This window comes from Thamnophis sirtalis, unplaced genomic scaffold (assembly GCF_051295495.1).
Source record: "Thamnophis sirtalis isolate CommonGarterSnake01/CBP01778 unplaced genomic scaffold, rThaSir2_p1.2 scaffold_1, whole genome shotgun sequence".
Lineage (NCBI taxonomy): Eukaryota > Metazoa > Chordata > Lepidosauria > Squamata > Natricidae > Thamnophis > Thamnophis sirtalis.
In genome coordinates this window covers 20232195-20255291 of record NW_028261381.1, presented here as the reverse complement: position 1 = coordinate 20255291, position 23097 = coordinate 20232195, and the positions used below count along the sequence as shown (strand labels likewise).

Below are 23097 nucleotides of genomic sequence, written 5' to 3'. Positions count from 1 at the left end.
AAATTAAACCTCTAGGTACTCACTGCTAAATTTAGCACTGTATTCTCAAAATATTCCATTTACTCTCATTTATAAAGTGAAACTAATGCAGGGTAGTTTGGGAATTAACACTGGAATATGTGAAAGAGTTAACTTAGTATTAAAAATACATCTGAAAGTGGCCTTGAAAAGTACAAATAGAATTGTTCTTGTAGCCCTTTGGGGTATGCTGTGCTGTTTGTTACAACTGAAGCCATAACCTCTGATGACTAATACTTGACTCAGCCATCATTTTTTTAAAAAACTGATTCTGTTTATAAAAATAAAATCCACTGAAGGACACTAGTTTTAAAGGATAATAAAATTTATAGGCTAATGATGTTTCAGTTTAATCTGCCACGTTAGATGTTCATCAGTCATTTTAATGTTGATTCAGTCATGATTGTGATAATAAGGAAGAACTGCTTCCAGTAATTGGAATCACTTTAATATACTATTAAACTCAACAATACAACACCTGCAGGTTTCAGTGCTCCATGATGACATTCACATGTAATGTCAAAAACTGTTCATAAGCCTATGACTTTCATATTCTGTCTTCTTTTACCCCTTATTTTGTCTTTTACAACTGACAATCCAATCATGGTTCAAATCTTCGTGACAGCAAAGTTTCATGAAGAATTTGTTTCATATAATATTTAAATCTTGTTTTTATTATTATTATTATTCTTTTGCATCCTATTACTATTTTTAATCGGCTTTGAAGAGTGTAACTCTGGAAATGGTTTCAAATAACCCTACTTGTTTGTTTATTTATTTGACATATCAGGCTACAAAGGATAGCCTTATGTCTATCCTTTCCAGACTGAAAATACAGGTTATTCCAAAGTTATAATTGTGAATAAAGTGGGGAAGGGGGCAAAGCTTAGTTGTAAGATGAGCTATAGAAGAAATATGATTCCAGATAGTTTGGAATCTTTTTTTAAATTTTGATGCCTAGAGCTTTAACTTAGGATAACTCTGAAAAAAAAAAGGAATACAGTTATTGATAGAAAGCTGGGCAAAACGTTTTTGTGTTTCTTCTTAAGAGGTATGCTAATATTGACAGTAATTTTAAACTCTGTATAACAGACAAATATATGACTTAGTCAGAGACAGTTTGTGGTATATGAACTAAGAACATAAATATGTCAGAACAGTTAACTGTTCTTCATTTTGCATCTGATTTGCAGCAATTAACAGCATGATGCCTATATTTATTTTACTATATATTCTTCATATATATTTTTAGAATATATATTTTTCATTTGTTTATGGGTTTTTTGTGTATAAAATACTTCCAGAATATTAACTATCTCTTTTGGGAGTTGAGGTGACTTAAAACTGATATCAGCTAAAATATCTCTGTTCATTTCTTTAATAGCAATTTGTGAAGTCGCTAACTCTATTTTCTTCTTTTATACATCACTTTGAAATTATGAGATAACAGGAGGAGGTGAAAATAAAGCAAATCATGGTTGAATTAGTTGAAACTGCAGAATGCTTTGATCTTTCTCAAATTAGTACAAATACTATTTCACTTTTTTTTAGGGAAGTGTGGATCAAAGACATTTGTACATGTGTCTGTTTTAAACAAGGAAACTAATATAAGAAAAAAAGTAGTTATGCTTAGTATTTCCCTGATAGATAAATAGTATACCATTTAAAGATGAAAGTGGTCCATAGCATACATATTTTGTTACTGGGAATCACTTTGGTCTAGTGGTTAAGGCATCACCAGGCTAAAATGTGGGAGACCGTGAGTTCAAGCCTTTCCTTAGGCATGAAAGCCATTTAGGTGATTTTGGGCCCGTCCACCTCACAGGCTTGTTATTGTGTGGAAAATTGGAGGAGGAAGGCATCTTGGATGATAACAAAAATAAAGGCGAAACATATGCCTATACATATACCTCTCATAGGCAGTTATGTCTATTTTTTTCAAAGATATTGAGAACATGCTGCAAATGCTATTTGTTGGTAACACTGAATGTTCATTTGTGGAGAAAATAAATATGCTCTGATTACTGTAACTATTTGGCTTCTAACCTGTTCTATGAATGACACTTGTTATACATTTACAATATATGTGTTTCCAAAGAAATAAAGCTGAAATGGGATAGAGCAGAGAAAACAGATTTTAACAATTCATTTGCAAGATACTATGATGTGTCACTTGGGAAATCATCGGAATAGAGTAATCAATATCATTTGAGAAGGAATTCTGCTGTTGAAAAAAGTAGTAATTATTCTGAAGACTAGAAACTGCCATTTATTTACTGAGATTAAATGTTTTTCATAGGGCTGATAGATGGAACCTAAGAGATCTGCTTTTGTTTGACATCTTAATTCACGCTAATTCATGCTAATTCACGAATACAGAGCATACCATCACTTTCTCTTTTCCTTTCTCCTTCAAGATCTGGTTTGGATGCCTTTTATATTAATTTGAGCTGCCTATGTAAAGAATAGACTCCGGGAGACATGCTGAAAATCACTTGGCTTCCTCTTTCCATGGAAAACTGAATGGAATGTGGTGTTAGAACTGTGAAAAGAGGCCCGTAGAATTTAGCTGCAGTGATGAGTTCTGAAGAGAAAGGTATTTCTCCTGCTCACAGAACCTCCACACCGTCACATAAAGCTGACTCCTCTTCATCATATTCCCAATGGGACACTAGGCAGGTAAGTGAAAGAGTGTTCTTTTAATTATGAATGTAGAAATCCTGCAAGTTAGTTGGGGCGTTCTTTATTTACTTCACCTTTTAAAGAAAAAAGTGAGTTAGTGGATAAAATTATGTTTCAGTAAAGATAGCTGTAATTAATAATGGCAAAATCCTTTGTGAGTTCTCTAGTTCTTTGTTTTCTTGTACCATTTTATCTTATATTATTCTAGTGTATCCACTCGTATTGGATTATTATACAGTATGCCTAATCCCTTCTACTGCTATCTTGAGACCTTATCCCTGAAGCTTCAGTCTCTCTGATTCTTCCACCTACCCTGTTGAAACATTTTCAGTTCTATTGTTAGTTTATTTTTTTTTATTCCACCTCTGACAATATTTTCAACCCTCCTTCAGATACTCTGCTGCCATTCCTTGATTCCTTATGATCAAACAGTACTGGTAGCGTGAATCCTTTTCTTTTTCTTTTTTGCAATACTGGTGGGTAATGGCTAGCAGTGTATCAAAGTGAAATATTCGTCCTGTAATGCTTGACATTTTACTTCCCAAGAATGCCTCTCCCAAGACTTCCCACAAGGGACCCATTGTTATTCCTGACAGAGCTGCCTTGAGAGCTGTTAGCTTATCTATAAGGAAGAGATCATAAATAGTTATATCATTCTTTGCAGAATATATCTTTGTGACTTGAGCCAGAATTTACAGAGATAATTTGGAATTGGGCATTAATTGTTAATTCCAAATCAAAACATATGTTTTAGATGAAAGATAAATATATTCTATATGCAATATTAATGTTTAAAATAATTATAAACATGTGATCTAAGGCATAACTAATTATTCTTTTGCCCAGTCTTGAAATAATGTCATTACTCACACACACACACAAAAACCAGTTTCTGTTTTTACGGAAGAACAGTGGCAATTCCAAATGAGATCCATGATTCACAAACAAGCAATTACAAATTGTTTTATTATCCCCAGGTTATGTTAAAATTAGTCCCTGTTAATTACCTCCAATTTAAGAAAGGAATGCATTAGAAAGATGCAGAATTGATAGTATTGTATTCCAGTAATCATTCATCATGTGTTAATTAGTCTTTTATTTCTTGAACTTAATTTGGTCATTTTAAATTCTGTCATTAGATAATTTCTGTCTCCCACAAAACATTAGTCACATTTGCTATTCAGTTGTTTTCATGATGCATCTATTTTGCTCTTGATGTTGTCTCTCTATTATTCTTACTAAATGGCTGAGGTAGTTGGAATAAAATGTAAATCACTTAGCTACATTAAAATAATATATAATATAATATAAAAGCATTATTAAAACCCAATAAGAAAAGATGGATCTTTAAGGCTGGCCCTAAGTGATTAAAGCTTTAAAGTACTGATAACCAGTGCTTATTTCTCTCCAAAAATCCGAGTAAAAAGTTCAACTGCTTAGGAAAAGGTATTTAAATTTTCTTTTATTAGCCCTAGACTCCATTCTGGTTGCTGCATTTTGACTCTGTAATTCCTAAACTATGTATAAAGTAGAGCAGAACATTTCATGCCCATATAGGCCTTACCCGCCTCCTGTGGACACATTGTGGACAGCCCACAACCTGTTAGATGTCAAGGGCCTCTTCGAACATGATGGACGAACATCATAAAGTAGAGCACATTACTGTAATCTGATTTGAAAGTTATGAACTGGTAGAATGTTTTGATGTCATTTGTTCTCATTGTACTATACAGCTAGTGAAAGTGTTCTTGGCCATAGTTTCATCTTATACTATCCAGATGAGACAAGCAAATCCAAGATTAGGGAGAAGGAGAGGGAGAGCACTATTGTCTTAAAGCAAGAGTCCAAAGAATAGATTTATATATCGTAGCATATTGTCAAATATCCTTGGATCAAGAATAAGCCAGTTGGACTGTGCTCAATGCTGCAATTCAATAGGCAGAAGCTGATTAACCAGTGTAATTCTAGAGTTGTACAGGTGGAAGAGATCAAATAATCAATTGAGCCCAATTTATTCTCAGTACAAAAATCCAAATTAAACTGCCCCCAATAGACTGCTGCCAATCTTCCCCTAGATAACCACCAACTTTCTGTAAATTTCTTTTGACAAATTGTGTATTTGTGTAATTGTTTCCTCAAGAGGTTTTAACTGAGCATGATTTCCTTATGCAAATATCAAGCACCCAATGAATATTCTTTCAATATTCTGCTTATATAAATTATGTTTTGATAAGGAACAAGTGAGTCACCTTAAAAGAGCACACTTTCAAAAGAACATTGCAAGACAGATATTCAAGTCTTTGTACTTTCAAATAGATATATCAAGAATAAATTTATTCTGCTTTATAGTACTGTGCTTAACAGATTTAATTTGACTCAACTCAAGGCAGGATCAAACTCGTGTTTATCTTCCAAGCATAGAGAGAGACAGAGTTTAACATACTTTTACCTAATTAATTTTCACATTGTTATAGTGTATACAGTGAATGGACTCAGAATTTCATCACGTTTTTTCCAAAATTATCCATCTGTCAAGTTTAATGGATCTGCTCTGCTATGGGTGGCATATGCCATCATAATTAGGGTTATCCCTAATCCCACATCTGGGAGAAAAAAATCCAGATAACTACTAGATGTGGGAAAGAATCAGATTTTTCTGTACATCTTGGCTGCCCTGTTTGTGCTGGTCTGAATTTCTGCAGCTCAATTATAATATTCCTGCACATGAATCCATTCTTGCCTCACACATGTTCACTTTATATCAGAAGAGTATGTACATAATCTCCTGTTGTACTTCAGGCAAGACAGCTGTGGACATAAGACATTTTATATTAACTCAATATAATTTTGGAAATTTTAGGGAAAAAAACCTAATTATACTATCTTAAGTTGGCAGGAAAAGACTGTTGAATGTTAAGATGCTGACTGAAATAACATTCAGTACTAAAATTTGAAAATACTTTGTATATTTTGTTTATTAGAATAAATGTTCATTAGAATAGAATGTTTTTGTTTCCATTCCCTCAAAGCTTCTTACTTATAAATGACAACTAAGTATTTTCAATGACAAACATTTACTCCAGTCTTTTCTTTGTGTTTTAGAGTGGCCATGTGTTAGAGCGAAATGCTTCTGTTGGAAGCGCAGACTTGATTATTGGGAAACAGTTGGTAGAGAATGAGCCAATCGCTATATCTAAAGTAAGTAAAGTCTTGATTCCTGCATAAGTAGATGGTTGCAGAACACCCCCAATTTAATAATTGGGGGTGTTCAATAAGGCTATGCAAATCATTTGATTGCAGCAATGCTATAAGCCAAGTGCCATTCCTCAAAGTACTGAAGCACTGAAGTGCTTGCATTAAAGTCTGCTTTGAGGGCTTTTCTAGGTAATCTTCATTTCTACAAAAATAGTGATCCTAGGATTAATGATAAACAAGAAGGATTCAGATTATGCTTAAAGAATACAGGTATTTTTAAACAAATATTAAAAGAACTTGAAAGTGTATTTTCTGGATTGCATTTCATGCATATAAACAGTTTATATTTATAAACTATATTTTGGAGGAAAATTCAATTAAAGGAATTTTATTTGAAATGGATCTTGCATGTTCCTTCTGTGGCCAGTTTTAATTATACCAATTCACTCTAAGGAACCTAATACAGTTTAATACAATAGCAGAGTTGGAAGGGACCTTGGAGGTCTTCTAGTCCAACCCCCTGCCTAGGCAGGAAACCCTATACCGTTTCAGACAAATGGCTAACCAACATCTTCTTAAAGACTTTCAGTGTTGGGGCATTCACAACCTCTGGAGGCAAGCTGTTCCACTGATTAATTGTTCTAACTGTCAGGAAATTTTAGTGACTGTTCAAAGTTACAATGGCTTTGAAAAAAATGATTATGTAATCAAAATTTGGACTCTTGGGCAACTGGGACATATTTATGATGGTTGTAGTGTCCTGGGATCATGTCATCACCTTTTGTAACCTTCTGACAAGCAAAGTCAATAGAAAAGGCAGATTTAGCAATAGCAATAGCAATAGCAGTAGACTTATATACCGCTTCATAGGGCTTTCAGCCCTCTCTAAGCGGTTTACAGAGAGTCAGCATATTGCCCCCAACAATCTGGGTCCTCACAGTTAAGATTCACTTAACTGTGTTATTAATGTAACAATTGTAGTGATTCACTGTGTAATTGTTGCAAGAAATGTCATCAAATGGGGCAAAACTCACCTAACTGCCTTGCTTAACAAATGAAATTTTGGGCCCAGTTCTGGTCATAATTCGAGGACTACTTGTATCCTTTTCATCTTCCCCATCTTGAATCATCATTGCTGGGTTTCATAACTATAGAGGTCTAACAGAGGTTGCTGAAAGTGTGAATCTTTGAAGAAAACTAGAAAGATAAAATATCCTACAGCTTCTTGAAACATGTGTTTCTCATCTGCATTACGAGGAAGAAAAATTGGATTAAGAAACAGCTTTTTAAAATCAAAAGTTATTCTAGTTAATTGAAAAAAATGTCTGTAAGTGCTGCATATAATGAAAACACAATACATCTGCTTTCATAAATTCTGGCACTAGAAAAAAAAATGAATGATTACTATCAATGCATTTTCTTCCTGGCAAAAGAACAAAGGCAAATTATATGAAACTAAGCAAACTACAAGAAACATACAGGTCGCTCTTGAATTACAGTGGTAATTGGTGCCTGATTGTTAAAAAGGTCATTAAGCATGGTATCATGTGACCATATTCCTTAGTGACGACAATCATGACAGTCCCTGTTGCTATCATTAACATAATTCAATCATTAAGTGAGAACCCTGATTGGAACCATTTCTAGCTTCATCCTTTCCAGCTCAAATCTTTGGTGAGTTAATTGCTTCAGTTGCTTGGAAGTTACAGTGGCACTGACTTATGACTGTTTTTCACGCTTACGACCTTGCAGCATCCCCATGGTCATGTGATCAAAATTACGACATGTGGCAACTGACTCATATTTATAACAATTGCAGTGCCCTGAGTTCCAGGGACATACAGTCAGGGGAGGCAGAGCCTCACTACTGTTGTCATGAAAAGAAAAAAAATGTAAAAGGAAAAAGGCTGAGCTAGTTGCTGCCAGAGTCACAGTGGCTGACTCTGCTTAGTGCTTAACTGTTTAAAAAAGCCTCTTAAAAACGCCCTCTACAGGAGAAGGCAAGAGAACCACGTGCCTCATCAAGTCTGACTTTATGATCACTCGAGCAGAGTTAAGCAAGGGTTAAAAGCCAAAAAATTCCTGATGTAGATGAGGCACGTCGTTCTCTTGCCTCCTCCTGTAGAGGACATTTTTAAAGAGGCTTTTTTAAACAGTTAAGCACTAAGCAGAGTCATCCATGGCGACTGGCAGCAACTAGCCCAGCCTGACCTCAGCAGCTCTTGCCTTTTTCCTTTTACATTTTTACATTTTCATGATGGCAGGCAAGAGCAGAGTTGAAATCCTCTGTGAAACAGCTGGAAAAGAAAAGGTAAGTGTATGTGTTGGTCGGAGGGAGGGGGAGGAATTCAAACTTAATCCTCCTGGTGCAACTTTGTGTGTGTGTGTGTGTCTGTGTGTGTCTCTGTGTGTGTGTTAGAGATGAGTGAAGAGAGGGCAGGGGGTAGGAGATGCAGGGAGGGCAGCCTGCCAGCTCAGGCGGGTGAAAGAGACTTTCTTTTGTCCGCCTCTGTGTCTGCGGTAGCCCGCCAGCAGACGCAGGTCTTTCGCCCGCCTCTGCTGGCGGGCTGCTGCTTTCTTTTGCGTCCTGTGCCTGCAGCAGCCTGCCAGCACAGGCCAGCGAAAGTCACTTCGCCCGCCTGTATCTGTGGCAGCCTGCCAGCAGAGGTGGGTCTTTCACCTGCCTCTGCTGGCGGGCTGCCGCAGACACAGAGGCGGGCAAAAGAAAGCAGCAGCCCGCCAGCACAGGCCGGAGAAAGTCACTTTCTTTTGCCCGCCTCTGTGTTTGCGGCACCCTACCGTCTAAAGCGCTTTCTTTCGCCCGCCTGTCAGAGCTAAGGCGGGCGAAAGAAAGAAAGCGCTTTAGACAGTGGGGTGTCGGGGGAGATGACACCCCACTGTCTAAAGCGCTTTCTTTCGCCCGCCTTAGCTCTGACAGGCGAGCGAAAGAAAGAAAGCACTTTAGACAGTGGGGTGTCGAGGGAGAGAACTGCCTCACCAGCCATAAACCTCACCGCACGTCACTGCTGAGTTCACAAGATCAAAGTCAATGGGAAAGCAGATTCACTTAACAATTGTGTTACTAATTTAATAACTGCAATGATTCACTTAACAAATGTAGCAAGAAAGGTTGTAAAATGGGGCAAAATGCACTTAATAAATGCCTCACTTAACAACAAACATTTTGTGCTCAATTGTGGTTGTGAGTTGACGACTACCTGCATGAGATTTTGAGAATACTTTTGTACATAAATACTGCAAGGTATATAATGAAAAACCTTTTACGGAAGACTGAATTCAGCATAACACGATCCTTTAATGTATCCCTGTACTATATAAGTAATTCATAGAAGTGTTGTTTACAAGTCTCCGTTCTATTATAAAAATTTAAAGGATTGAACACGATGAGTAACATGATTTTTATAGTTATTGCTAGGCAGAATGCTACAAAACAGCTCTTGTCATTTGTTTCTAATCAAAGAATATGGTTATAATTTAAAATATTGTTCCTAGAATTATTATGCCTTGATATACCCAGTAGTTATGCTAGGTACATCATTTGCAAATGGATAACATCTTTGCTTGCTACAACTTTACATAAGTACATACAAACCAGATTTCTTCCAAACATTTTTTGGAAAAGAACTAAGCCCAAATTAAGGTTAATTAAGGCCCAAATTAAATAGCCTTAGAATTAAGGCTATTTTAGCCACGATTAATTATGAATGGAATGAGATGCTGCCAAAACTGGTACCTCCTAGGGATATATAGTTTAACCTTAGAATTCCCTCAGTCATTTCTTTAGCATATACTTCTGGAATGTTCTTGTTCTCAGTGTGGTTTATGTAATATCCAGTTTCTTATTTATTTGCTAACTAAAGGCAGTCTTCTTGAATTCAGTGGGACAGAATTTATGTAAATGTACACTGGGTTGCCAAAACAGCTTGAATAATAGGCACCACAATACTGAAATTTTGATCTGTTTGGTTCTGTTCCATCCTCTTCTCCCCACTTTCCTCAGGAGCCAGACAGCTGGGAAATTATAGAAGGCTTGAAAATTGGCCAGACTAATGTCCAGAAACCAGACAAACATGAAGGATTCATGCTGAAGAAAAGGAAATGGCCTTTAAAAGGCTGGCACAAGGTAAAATATGGGTAAAGCATGCTAAGTGCTGTTATTTTCAATTATTACACAAAATTCATCATGAACTGTAGCAAATTGAACTCTTGTAAGAAACTAACTAGTAATCATTGAATCATGCCTACATGACCTTGAATTTGATGGTAGAATCTAAAGGAGGCTTTCACTGACTTCTTTCTTTGTTTTGCACTCATGTAATATGTTGAATTCTATCAGCATTCAAGGGAACATGATTAAACCTTCCTCAGTTCCTCGTAGGTCTAGAAACAATCAGTTATCATGTGATTATATGCCCTTTGCAGAAATTTAACTGCGTCAGCATATATACGTACTACTCAGTTATAGACATACACACAGACAGAGGAAAAGCGAGAGATAAAATGAACTGAAATATAAATTGTACTCATTATGAAGATCTATGTGATTCAGAGGGAAATATATTTCTGGTATGGAATAGAAAATGCCAAATTCAGTGGTTAAATTGACAATTTTGATTGGAGAAAAAAAAACCAGTATCTACATTTAGTGTAGACTTGCAGACTTATGATTTATGGTTTGCATGATTAGAAAGGATAGATAGACTATAGAAAGAAGAGAGTAATGGTTTAATCTTAGAGAGAGAGGTTAAAATATAATTGTGAGAAAACAATTGGAGGTCACTTCTTTATATCTTAATGTTTTGATTTTCTACTTTCCTTTTTTTTCTTTACCTTCTTACTTTTTTTTGTATTTTTAGTGTTTTCTTTTATCTCTTTTTTTCTTTATTTGTTGTTCCCTTTGTATTAGTTTTTAACTATTCTTAAAGCTTAATAATGTCTGTCTGCCTCATTGAATGTTGGTTTGATTATTGTAAAAAGGAATTGTTCAGACTCTATCACAATCAGTTATCGAATGAAGTGATAATACAGAAATCCTAGAGTATGATGTATGAAAATGGCTAAACTGTAGGTGTTTAAGAAAGTAAGAGTTTCTCTGAGATTGGAGAAGCATTTGACAGGAATGGTTCTTATAAAAAGTGTATCATTTTTGACTTATGAGGCCTTTGTGTCTTTTAATTCTGATCCTGATGCAAAGACTTGCAGAAAAGGGTTCTGCCAAGTAAAGTTGCTTAAGATCCTAGCCTTCAGAAACCCAATTCTAGTCAAAACTTTCAGACACAGTAATTCAGTAGGGTTATTGAAATTGCCCCATGCATGCCTTGATTCAATTCTGTCAAATAAAACAGAGACACTTTCAGAAATTCAGACAGGCCCCTTATTGGTACAAGCCGCAGAATCTTGCTGCTTCTGTCGGAACGATGAAAGCAGAAGCAGTATTGCATCTGAAGCACTGCTCTTTTTTTTTTTTTTTGAGATACCCTTGTTACATCACATTGCACATAGGCAGACGCAGGGTTTGCATCAAATGCTGCAGTGCTGCTTGTGTCAGTCTGATTCTGTCATGGTCTATTGGAATGACCTTGGGAAGCAAGAGAAAGAGCCGCAGACTGGATAACTATCACGCCAAAGTATCTCAGTCCAGAGAAGGAAAAAGAGTGTAGGAAGCATCTCAGAAGGCACCCTCCCTAGTTTTCTAGAAGGAAAACGATGTGGGAAGTGCTTTCAGGCTTGCAAGATTTTATTTCTATAACCTTACAGTAAAGGTAGCGTTAGCATTGTTTTGTGCTTCTTGTCTAGACTAGTTTGAAGGGCGATAGATCCTTCCTTTCTCTGCTCTGGGGACATCAGGGCTCCTTATTCAAGAGGAGTACATACAGTAGGTCCTGTTCTTACCCATACTGAAACTACTTTGTTTCTGTATGAACCTCTGAGATATTTATTAAAAAAAGTGATGGATTGTATTGCCATATACCATAGCTCAATTCACGAATCAACTTTAATGATTTATCTTTAGGATTGATTGATTGACCATGTTCCATCAAGCTGATGTAGACCAATCAGATAACTAGGAAAATATGTCCCTGTCTTGGCCCTTCATTTCTTGTAATGATGTTTATTGCTGCATGCAGTGTGCTTATGTCTTTATATAGTCTCCATTGCATTGTGATCTCCTACATATATTTTTTCTGCAGCGCTTTTTTGTTCTGGACAATGGAATGTTGAAATATTCAAAGTCACCAATTGATGTAAGTAACCCTGGGGCCTTTAAAAAAATGAGTGTTACATATTATTTGGATTCTTAGTTCCAGTAGTGATGCAGATATTCCTATACTGCAGAGAAAAGGTATAGTCCTGGCTCTTAAAGTATTAAGATTTAAAACTGAAAGCATACCAACTTCTTGCCTTAATACTACGTGTTCTGCTTTTTGCAATATTATTTGATTGATATTATCAGTGTACCTATTATGCAGCACCTGTGTCTTTGTAGGTCAAATGCCTTGGAAACTCTCTATGTGCCATTTGCTGCTCAATGGACTACAAAATACATCAAAACCTCAATTTCACAGAACAATAGAGGGGAAGGGATAATTGTTAGATCTGAGTGTCCATTAAATGGCAAAGGGGATACATAAAACTGTAAATGAATTTTCTCCATTGCTTTCATGAACCAATTTTTAATGAATATTGGTAAATCAAGTGTTTACCATACTAATAAGTAGTGGTTAGAGATTTTAAATTGTAACTTTGTTTTATTTTAATGATAAGGTAATTGTAGGCCATAATAAAGCAATTATTTTTTACCATAATAATATAAGCCAGTAATTATATAAACATTGAAAAAATTCTAGCCCATAAAAACATTAAAATAATAAATAATTATTGCTGAAACTTCATAATCTAGCAATTTAAATAAACAGCAATATAAAACAAGGCCTACAATATTGTAGATGAATTTAGTTTTTGTTGCATTTTTAGAACTTCATAGATTATATGTAGTATATATATACAGTAACATACTATATATAGTATGTTAGAATTAAGTACATTTTGTTACTTATTTTATAAAACAAGAGTTTCAGCACAAAATGCTCATAAAACACATGTGATCTTAGTTATAATTAATTTTCCTTTTGTATATAATCATGGGAAGGGAAAATTGGTTCAGAACATGTTGATATTTTGTTCAGAGGAAGAGTTAACTATTTAGATAACATTATTTTCAGTTATTTCTGAAATAAGTGTATAATAAATGATAAATAGAAGTTTATTTATGTAGCTTGTGCCTTCGGGCCTATTTTGGAATTTATACAGGTACAAATTTTCATGAGGACAGAAACTCACTATTATTATTTATTAGTATAAATTGATCTTTACAGATATAGTATTTGTATAGAGCCGAGGTGGCGCAGTGGTTAGGGTGCAGGCCACTTCAGCTGACTGTTATCTGTAGTTCAGCGGTTCTAATCTCACTGGCTCAAGGTTGACTCAGCCTTCCATCCTTCCAAGGTGGGTGAAATGAGGACCCAGACTGTGGAGGCGATATGCTGACTCTGTAAACCGCTTAGAGAGGGCTGAAAGCCCTATGAAGCGGTATATAAGTCTAACTGCTATTGCTATTGCTATAGTATTTACATATGAATGATGTATCTTGCCAGAGTTATATTAGCCATTTTTATCATCATAGCTTTTACTATTACATAGGTGAGCCAGTGTTAATCTGTATTTATTTATTTAGCAATGAAAGTAGCTGTCATAGAAATGTCACTTAAATTAGATGTGTAATTTTTGCCTGTACGCAAATGTAGATTATCTCAATTGTAATTGCAGGTTTGTTTTTCATTCTCATATTTAAACATCTGTCATTTGGTTGGTTTTGTTCTTAAAATAGTTTTATACATAATTATTCCACATCTTTTATTTACTCGGCCTGTGAAATGTTGATATGTATGTGTGGGAAAAAAAGCAGTGCGCTTCTTACATAATTATCCTGTCCTGATAAGCAGCGTGTGATAATGTCTTCCCAACATTTTCTAATTTTTTGCTATTTTATGTACCCTTGCATTATATTCCAGAAAGCTATTCATCCGTCTGTCCATTCTAAAGAGTGATAACTTACAAATTTTGCCTTTTATTTCTTAATGTGCATATGTTTACTCTTTTTTTTTTCAGACTCAGAAAGGGAAGGTTCATGGCAGCATAGATGTGGGATTATCAGTTATGTCAATTAAAAAGAAAGCACGTAGGATAGATCTTGATACCGAGGAGCATATCTATCATTTAAAAGTAAGGAGTATTTCTACTATTTTGTATTTTCAAGTTTTGCTGTAAAAGGAAGATCAAATACTATTACTGGATTCCTCACTCACACTGATCTTTTAATTAGGTAAAATCCCAGGATTCATTTGATGCTTGGGTGTCCAAGTTGCGCCATCATAGATTATATCGTCAGAATGAGATTGTGCGATCGCCACGGGATGCCAGTTTCCATATATTCCCTTCAACTTCCACCACTGAATCTTCACCAGCTACTAATGCCACAGTCCTGGAAACTAAGGTATAATCTTTTTTGGTCAGGAAGAATACCTTCCTTCAGTTCATACATAGTTGTTTTGTAATATACAGCATTACTATTCACTCATTTTTCTCCATTGTGGATGCAAATGAAAATGGATGCCATTATATATGAGTAACACTAACATCAAAAAGAACACACTCAACAAAGAAATCTACTCTGTACAGGTAGTCCTCGACTTACAACAGTTCACTTAGTGATCATTTCCCATGGTCATGAGATTTACATTCCGATGCTTGACAACTGACTCACATTTTTGACGGTTGCAGTGTCTCGGGTTCATGTGATCACCTTTTGCAAGCTTCTGACAAAGTCAATGGGAAAACCAGATTCACTTAACAACACGCATTACTAATTTGACAACTGTAGTGACTCACTTAACAAAAGTTGTAAAGTGGGGCAAAACAAACCTACGCATACATGCTTTAAGTTTCAAGGAAGAGAACAACAATTATCACTATATTTTTATCACAGGCAGTTTTTCTCCCAGAATTCTCACAGGTATATGCATATATGTGGCTATATCTTTCTTTAGGTTTCACAGAATAATTTCCCCTGGCAACCGACTATCCCTTGCAGTAGCAGTCTACCTGAAACATGTACTACTGGCCAAAGTAAAGTAGTTGCTTGGCTGCAAGAATCGGAAGAGATGGACAAGTGTGCAGAAGGTCAGCACCTCCTTCCTTTAATCTTCACTACTATTGATAGAGCTACATGCAGAACATAGCTTGAAGCTATGGAAATGTACTTATTGTATGTTATTTCTTGTGTGTCCAATGATACTTGGCCAATAAAGAATTCTATTCTACTCTACTCTTATGTAGCAAAAAATATAGGAAATCTCCCTCAGCTGTATTTAAAATGAAGCCCCCTCTTTTTAATTACCGTATATACTCGAGTACAGGCCGACCCGAATATAAGCCGAGGCACCTAATTTTACCACAAAAAACTGGAAAAGTTATTGACTCGAGTATAAGCCTAGGGTGGGAAATGCAGCAGCTACCGGTAAATTTCAAAAATAAAAATAGATACCAATAATGTTTTTGAATATTTATTTCAAAGAAAAACAGTAAACTAGCTCTGTAAGTGGAAAAGAGGGTCAATAAAAACAATATGGTATCAACAATAACTTTAAAAGTACAAAAACCTTAGCTCATTCAGCAACCAAGCTAAAACACGTGCAGCTGCGGGAGCAATGTCCCGCCTCCTATGACACACGGCACAGTGATTCCTATCATTGGATCACTATACCAGAGGAGGTGGGACATCGCTATGTGGCTGCTTGCCATAACAAGGAGGAGGTGGGACATAGTTGCAGAGCGGCAGGAGGGGGAGGAAGGGGAATCGTAAGACAGTCCTGCATTACATTAGAACGTGAGGAGGGGGGATGGTGCGGTGCGCGCTGCGCGGCAAACTGACACAGAGGGAGGGGAAACTCACAGGGGCGCCGGGCCATTCACGAGCGTCACCCAGCGGCATGGCCCCGCCCCTTTTTCTCCTCCATTTCGGGCAAATTTTTCACTGACTCGAGTATAAGCCGAGGCGGCTTTTTTCAGCCCAAAAAGTGGGCTGAAAAACTCGGCTTATACTTGAGTATATACGGTATATGCCATTTTCCCAAGAATCATCAACATTCAGATTTTCAGGACTAATCAAAAGTCTTTTCTAATGTTTCTATATTTTATATTTAAAAGTTCTCAACTTCAACTTAACAAGTATTTCCTTTGTAATATATATCTCTGTAATACAGAGCTGAAAATTCTGTCATTTCTATTATAGATAATAATAACGTATTGTATACTTTCTACTTCAATGTATCCTTTAAAAGTTTTTAAATAGTTCTCATTTAACTCAGAAATAATAATTGTAGGGATTAAAGATAACCTAAAATGAATTTTAGAATGTTCCTATTATTTGCCTTGAAATACAGTTTAAGAAGATAGAAGAATCAAAGAATAAAAACCTTCACAAAACTCTTTGAGTGTTTCCAGGGAGTTTTTTTTTCAATGGGTCTTCCCACTAGCACATAAATTGTTCTGTTCTGCATATGGAATAATTTGCCATCATGATATCCCCCAATCTGTGAAGTTAATTCTGAGAAGGTTTGGGGATATGCAGGAAGAAATTTTAACAGCTGCGTGGAATAGAGAAGGGAGCCCAAAATATATTAGCATAATATGAACTTTATGGATTTTTACTGTGTGATTATCTTGTTTCCTTTATGGAATGTTAATGGAGAATGGGGCTTTCAGATGTCATCATTTCAGTAAGTTTCTTGTGTTCCTCTAGCAAATAAAATCTTAATCAAAGTAAGTTTTTGTTGTCCTAAATCTGTTTTTTTTTTGTCAGATCTTGCACATTGTCAATCAAATCTTGTAAAACTCAGTAAAATTCTTCAGAACTTAGAAATACTTCAGAGAACTCAGTCAGCACCTAGTTTCACAGATATGCAGGTAAATAAAATTGTTTTAAAAATTATTAAAAAAATTATCGCTTATACTATCTATTTTGCATTTGAAATATTCTCTATGAACATTCGCTGCTAACAGCCATATCATTGCCAGTATATGAACTTCTAGGGTGACACAAGGTGATGCAGAATTATTCATTATTACAGTCAGGTTCTTTAATGAGCATTAATTGAAATAATTTTTAAGCCTAAATTTGTTCTAAATTTAATGTTCAGTTGCCCTTTTGTTCTTTGTTATTCGTGTTAAGAACTGTTCTGAGAAATGGAATGATCCTAGTTAGCAAATTTTGGAAAGAATAGTTTATCGTAAATGGTTGAAGAATTGTCCTGCAATTTTTATTTTTGGAACTGTCTTTAATGACATGTTTGCTTTATCTGTACCATAATGTATAGATTAGCACTTTGCTTATGTTTGGCAGTCAACTAATGCTCAGTGTTTGTTACTAACTTTTGCAGTATTGTCCATGTCAGCTTTGTCAGCTTTAACCCAACGCTTTACTACTTTAATTATTTTATAACATAGGCTAACAGTGTAGATAAGAAAGACAAGCGTGTCACCAGAAGATGGAGAACAAAAAGTGTGAGCAAAGATGCTAAAATACAGCTTCAGGTACTGAGTTCACTGTTTTAACTATGGTTTGGTTAAGTATTTGTTAAAAATGATAAAACATAAAACTTAACTTGAATTTGAATTACTGGATATTTAATTGTTGATAGCTTTTTAAAAATTGAAAATTAAGGTCTGCTGTTCAAATTATTTTTGGAATTATTTGTCCTTTCTTAGAACTGCCAGACCGCATTGCAGAAATCCAGAGGACCACTGGAAAGTAGCAGATAACTATAAAAATTTATCTAGTGCAGGGATGTCAAACTTGTGTCGTCGTCACATGACGTATCGTGACTTTTTCCCCTTCGCTAAACTGGGAGTGGACATGACCAGCACGTGACGAATCTGGGCCACAGGCCATAACTTTGGCACCCCTGATCTAGTGGTTCTTTGGATTTTACAGCCTTGATCTGGTAGCCGTATCATTTCTCCTCTATGAAAAGGAAGGAAGAAAGAAAGACAGACAGGAAGGAAGGAAGGAAGGAAAAAAAGAAAGAAAGACCTAAATAGATTGTGCAGAAGCTATATGATTCTTTGTTATCAAGACACTATAAGTTACATGTTGAATATATGTGTCTATTTTGTGTGTGAATATATTTTGGGAAATCACATTTACTCGCCATACTTACGGAGCAGTTACACACAGCAGCAGTGTGCAAGGTTTATGTACTCAAAAGAGATACTGTATCAGAAAACATCCTTGTATAGATGCCCAAAGTTTTGTTTTCCTAGATGCCTTAATATAGGGGGAGGGAAATCAACAAGTAGTGAAAAGACCATTATATTTGTGTGTGTGTATATGTGTGTGTGTGTGTGTGTGTGTGTGTGTGTGTGTGTGTGTGTGATGGGATATGTGTAGAGTCTTCAAATGAACAATTTCAAAGGTAATAGTTCAGCAACTATATGAACATGAGGTTTTTGAGGATACCAGTAGGTCCACTGCTCATCGAAGCACCACAAAATCATGTCTTGGATGCTGGATTTCATGAAATGAAAACAGCATTAAGTCTATTGAAAAATGTTAAAATGGCTGGAATGAATGGAATTAGAGCCAAGATATCCAAAATTAGAGATAATGTAATTCAATGACTACATTCACTATTTCCCATTATTTGGCAGTCAGAGGAAGTTTCTATTGCATGGAAATGAACGATTAAAATAGCTATTTTGGAAAATGGCAATAGTTGCAAATGCAAAGGCCACTGAGACTTAGGATTTTTACAAGACCTTGGGAAGATCTTCATGAGAATCATTGACTGACTTTCCAGAAACAGTGGGAATAGACAACTGGAGATCAAACCAAAGATTATTACTTTATGAGTTTATGAAAATATAAACCATAATTTATATTTCATAAATGCATAAGCCATAGTGCAGAAAGAACATGGTGAAACAGACTGTCTCAAGATTGGCAAAGAAATAAGTCAAGACTATGCACTTTCCCCTTATTTATTCAATTTGTATTCTGACTATATAGTAAGGATGACTGAATTGAAGTATGTCATAATTTTAAAATTGGAGGAAAAACATCAATAACATGTTGTTGATACTACCCTGATAGCAATATGGCAATATGGAATCTATTATTTATGGAAGAATTTACTCTAACAACTTTATAAACCTTTCTTTCATGAGTGAAGTGGGATATCTTCACCTTTTTAAAAAAATGACATTATTTTCATGAAAAGACTATTGCAAGCTTGAAAATAAGTGGTTTCTGCTTAGAGAAATAATATAGGTATAATGACAATTGTGTCAGGCATGCCTCCTTCCATATCCAAGAAAGAAAAACCTCAACTCCATTTAAATAGAGATAAGGTACTATTACTAGATATTAATTGAAAGTAGCGAAAAGGAAAGCAAGATCTGAGTCAAAAAAGCGCGAACATGTACATATCAAACGTTTACCCAACACCCTCCCCCCCCAATTCCCCAACCCAATGTCCAGTCTGCAACTTCCTAAGGTGTCATGTGGGGTGCATCTTCAAAAAACCTCATCAAGTTGGTATGCGAGACGGTTGGCCTTGACCAAGTCCAAACACAGGCCACCAGCATGCGCAGAAGATGGTGAGAACAAAACACCCTTCTTTATAACTCCTCCAGCACCAGTAATTCCCCCTCCCAAATATATCAAGCCCCCCCCCCCTCCCCATTTCTATGGCAGCCGGTGGCAAGCAAGGAAAGTAGAGGCTGACAAATTGCTTGCTTATAAGTGTACAGGACAAATTGATTTTTTTTCTTCCTGGAAAAAAAAAGGAATCATGACTTCCACTGTATTCTTTCTGAAGTTAGAATTAGGAGAGAACATGTTGTTAACTGAGCCATACCATTGGAGCGTTGCAATGAAAGATTCTGTTCAAAATATGTGCCTTCAAGCTGGAATTAGTTTTGGCCTCTAGCTTGGAGACAACCTACTATGTCTTTCCCCAAAATCAATTGGAAAAAGCTACCTTCTAACATCTGACTATTTGCAAGGCAGTGTTAATTGCTGTACAGTTAATCAGATAAGAAGGGAAACTAAGATTGCATATAAAATATTTCATTTTCTACTTGAATTATGTTTCGGTAATAAGTAAAAAATGCATTGAACAAGAGGGTTTTTAAAAAACATATGGAGGATGTAACACTTTCGTCAAACAATCTTTGTGTTTGTGGTATGCTTTCCATGAAGTGTTTATATAGCAGTGGCTTTGTTATACAGTATATCTCAGTTAATGTCTTGTGTAAGGAATACTAAATTTAGATTGTTTTACTTCTCATAATTTTGATGTTGTTCCTCTCTTGATGCAGTCTAGGACTGCATTGGCTTTTTTGACAGCTGTAGCACACTGCTGGAACATACTTGCATAATGGTCTGCTAGGACACCAGTCCCAGATCCTTCTCAACAGTTACTACTATTGGGCCAGATACTGGTGGTGATGTCGTGGTTAGAATGCAGTATTGCAGGCTGACTGCCGCTGCCAGCAGTTTGGCAGTTCAATTCTCACCAAGTCATCCTTCTGAGGTCGGTAAAATGAGGACCCAGATTGTTAGGGGCAATATGCTAATTCTGTAGACTCCTTAGAGAGGGCTGTAAATTCTAAGTGCTATTGCTGTTGCTATTGCCTATTGTGCAGCTGTGTATTTGGTTTTTCTTGCCTGAGTGCAGGACCTCAGTGATGGAGCTATTTTTTTTCATACCAGAAATTTCAAAGGGATTTTTCTAAAATTATTCCATGCTTTCAAAAATTCTGTTGCTTTGTGACCTCTTTATCTTAATTTTCCCACACAGAAGATATAATTCAGAGGCCTATAGGATTTGCACATTTCGAAATTAATGTAATGTTTTTAAAATTACATGGAAAGATTTTAGAATAACAGTCAACAATCTGAAGGATTGTTTTTCTATCAAGTCACCAACATTAAACAACAAACAAAGAAATTAATATTGCAGCATTCTAAAACATAGCTTTATATTTTTATGTACATTGATATTTTAGTGATATATATGGGATTAATGAGGATTGGTCTGAAAGCCTGGATCCAAATTTTAATTTCACTGTTTCTATTTCTAATGTAGAGGGAAGCTCTGTATAAATAGGGCAGAGTATCCTCCCCTTAGTGTGACTAAGGGATCCCATGTCAAACTATAGATCACATCGTGACTGCCTGTAAGATGAGGACATAAACCAGCCCAGTATCTGGTTTTTTAAAATATAAACGATGTTGCACTTCAATGGTTACATTACCCAGATATTGGTTTTTGAACATAGATCTTTTTAACATTTATATTTTATTGAGTTGTGCTAATCTAGATGAAATGTTGATATATACTGCTAGCCTGTGTATGATAAGCCATGTGCTAAAAAATAAATACATTTGTAATATATTAATTTTGCAAGACTGTTCTGATTTAATAATAATAATTTATTGACAGGGTGCGTTTGCTTAGTGGTTAAAGACTCTGAGCTGGTCAGCTAGAAAAGCTTACGGCCAAGGCTTAAGACGACTGTTCTGATTTAATAATAATAATAATTTATTGACAGGGTGCGTTTGCTTAGTGGTTAAAGACTCTGAGCTGGTCAGCTAGAAAAGCTTACAGCCAAGGCTTAAGACGAAGCGTGTGCTCAGTGAACCGGTTGCCAAACCAGTAGAATCGTAGCACTGAATTTTACAGTGAATCTTAGATGGAATATTGAAAGATGGTCATCACTCCTTTGATAGATGAAACACAGAGATAGTTATTTAATGTTTGGGGTTATTTGGGGATGGGGGATGCAGAATAGTTTTGAAAGGAAATGAACAGACAGATTAATAATGCAAAAATCTACAGGAGGTTGATTGTAGAAAATAGCCAGTTTAGAAAAAACTTAAAATATGAGCTTACTTTGTCTAGCTAACTTGCAGGAAGTCTGCAGAGAGGTCAAAAAGTCTTGATGGCTGCCACAATCATACACTCAAAAGTCCTTACGATACAATTCAGTTTCTGAATTGCATGGTACTGGCCGCTATCTTAGCATTTTTGACCCCTTTCTTGTAGCCATCCTGCTAAACCTGTAAAGCATAAAGCAACATTCCAGGTGATTGTATTAGAAATACAAAGTAAATCATCTGAATGTCACATTCTTACGTTTTTGTTGTCTTTTCATCCCATACCTGTTTTTTAAATTATTTTCATGATAAATGGTTAGACATACAACAAATCATGGTTGACCACAGTCAGATGGTACTGAGAAAGCTGCATAACAAATATTTTGAATTTCTATTGCATATGACAAAACAAAGCATGCTCTTCTCTACCAAAATATTCTTTACTACTATGATAAACTCTGATGATTCCTCATAGAGTGGCAATATTGAATTATAGCTAGATTTGATTATTTGTTTACCTACTTCCTTAATTGGCCAGACAACAAGCAATGCAATTTCATTTAGTTTAATTATCTTACTTGAAGAAGAATATAATTTTCCGTTCTTCAAACATACAGTAGACGTAGGAGTTATGGAATTTGGCATTTTTAGGAAGAAAACTCCATTAAAAATCAACCTTTCCTTTGATCATCTGTCTCCTTCTTGCCTTCCATCATTCTTCTTCCTTCTTTTTGCTTCCCTGTTCTTTTCATGTTACCTGTCAGGAAGGGACTTCTCTGAAGGGCCAGTTCGGTACTGCACGGCGCCGGCAGAGACTAGCAGCAGCAGTGGCTACAACAGTGAGTGGACGCCTCAGTCACGGCACCTCCAGTTTTAAAGATGAGAAATTGTATACCTGGAACATGCACTTATCATATGGAGAGCTTGGAGCCCTTCAGAGGCTGGTCCCCTTGGGGAAGTTTAGAGGGCAAGGTTGGAAAACTAGAGCTGTCACATAAGGGGGGATGGTGGCGGAATGCAAACATTCATATTTATATACAACTACAAATGGGTTCATAAAGCTCTGATTTATAAGAATTTACAGAAGTGTTTTTAAGCACCCTACTAGCCAAACTTCATGGAGTTTAGATCCGGTTGACTTTGGAGAGAGAAAGTGCTGTTCTAGCAAAAAGCCTTCAGTT

General features: G+C 35.9%; 1 protein-coding gene across 9 annotated transcripts in view; it reads left to right on the top strand.

The window, feature by feature from the left end:
• OSBPL6 (oxysterol binding protein like 6) overlaps positions 1-23097 on the top strand; it is an 86936-nt gene that overhangs the window by 23464 nt on the left and 40375 nt on the right. For 6 of the 9 annotated variants that reach the window (XM_087708501.1, XM_087708488.1, XM_087708480.1 and 3 more), the window contains 10 exons: positions 2436-2697; positions 5803-5898; positions 9917-10039; positions 12108-12161; positions 14086-14199; positions 14300-14470; positions 15024-15156; positions 16838-16941; positions 17482-17568; positions 22681-22755. In XM_087708501.1, coding sequence (XP_087564627.1) covers positions 2596-2697; positions 5803-5898; positions 9917-10039; positions 12108-12161; positions 14086-14199; positions 14300-14470; positions 15024-15156; positions 16838-16941; positions 17482-17568; positions 22681-22755 — 1059 coding nt within the window. In that variant the 5' untranslated portion in view covers positions 2436-2595. The remainder of the gene's footprint in view (positions 1-2435; positions 2698-5802; positions 5899-9916; positions 10040-12107; positions 12162-14085; positions 14200-14299; positions 14471-15023; positions 15157-16837; positions 16942-17481; positions 17569-22680; positions 22756-23097) is intronic. The other 3 variants (XM_087708509.1, XM_087708540.1, XM_087708525.1) reach the window with 2 other exon arrangements.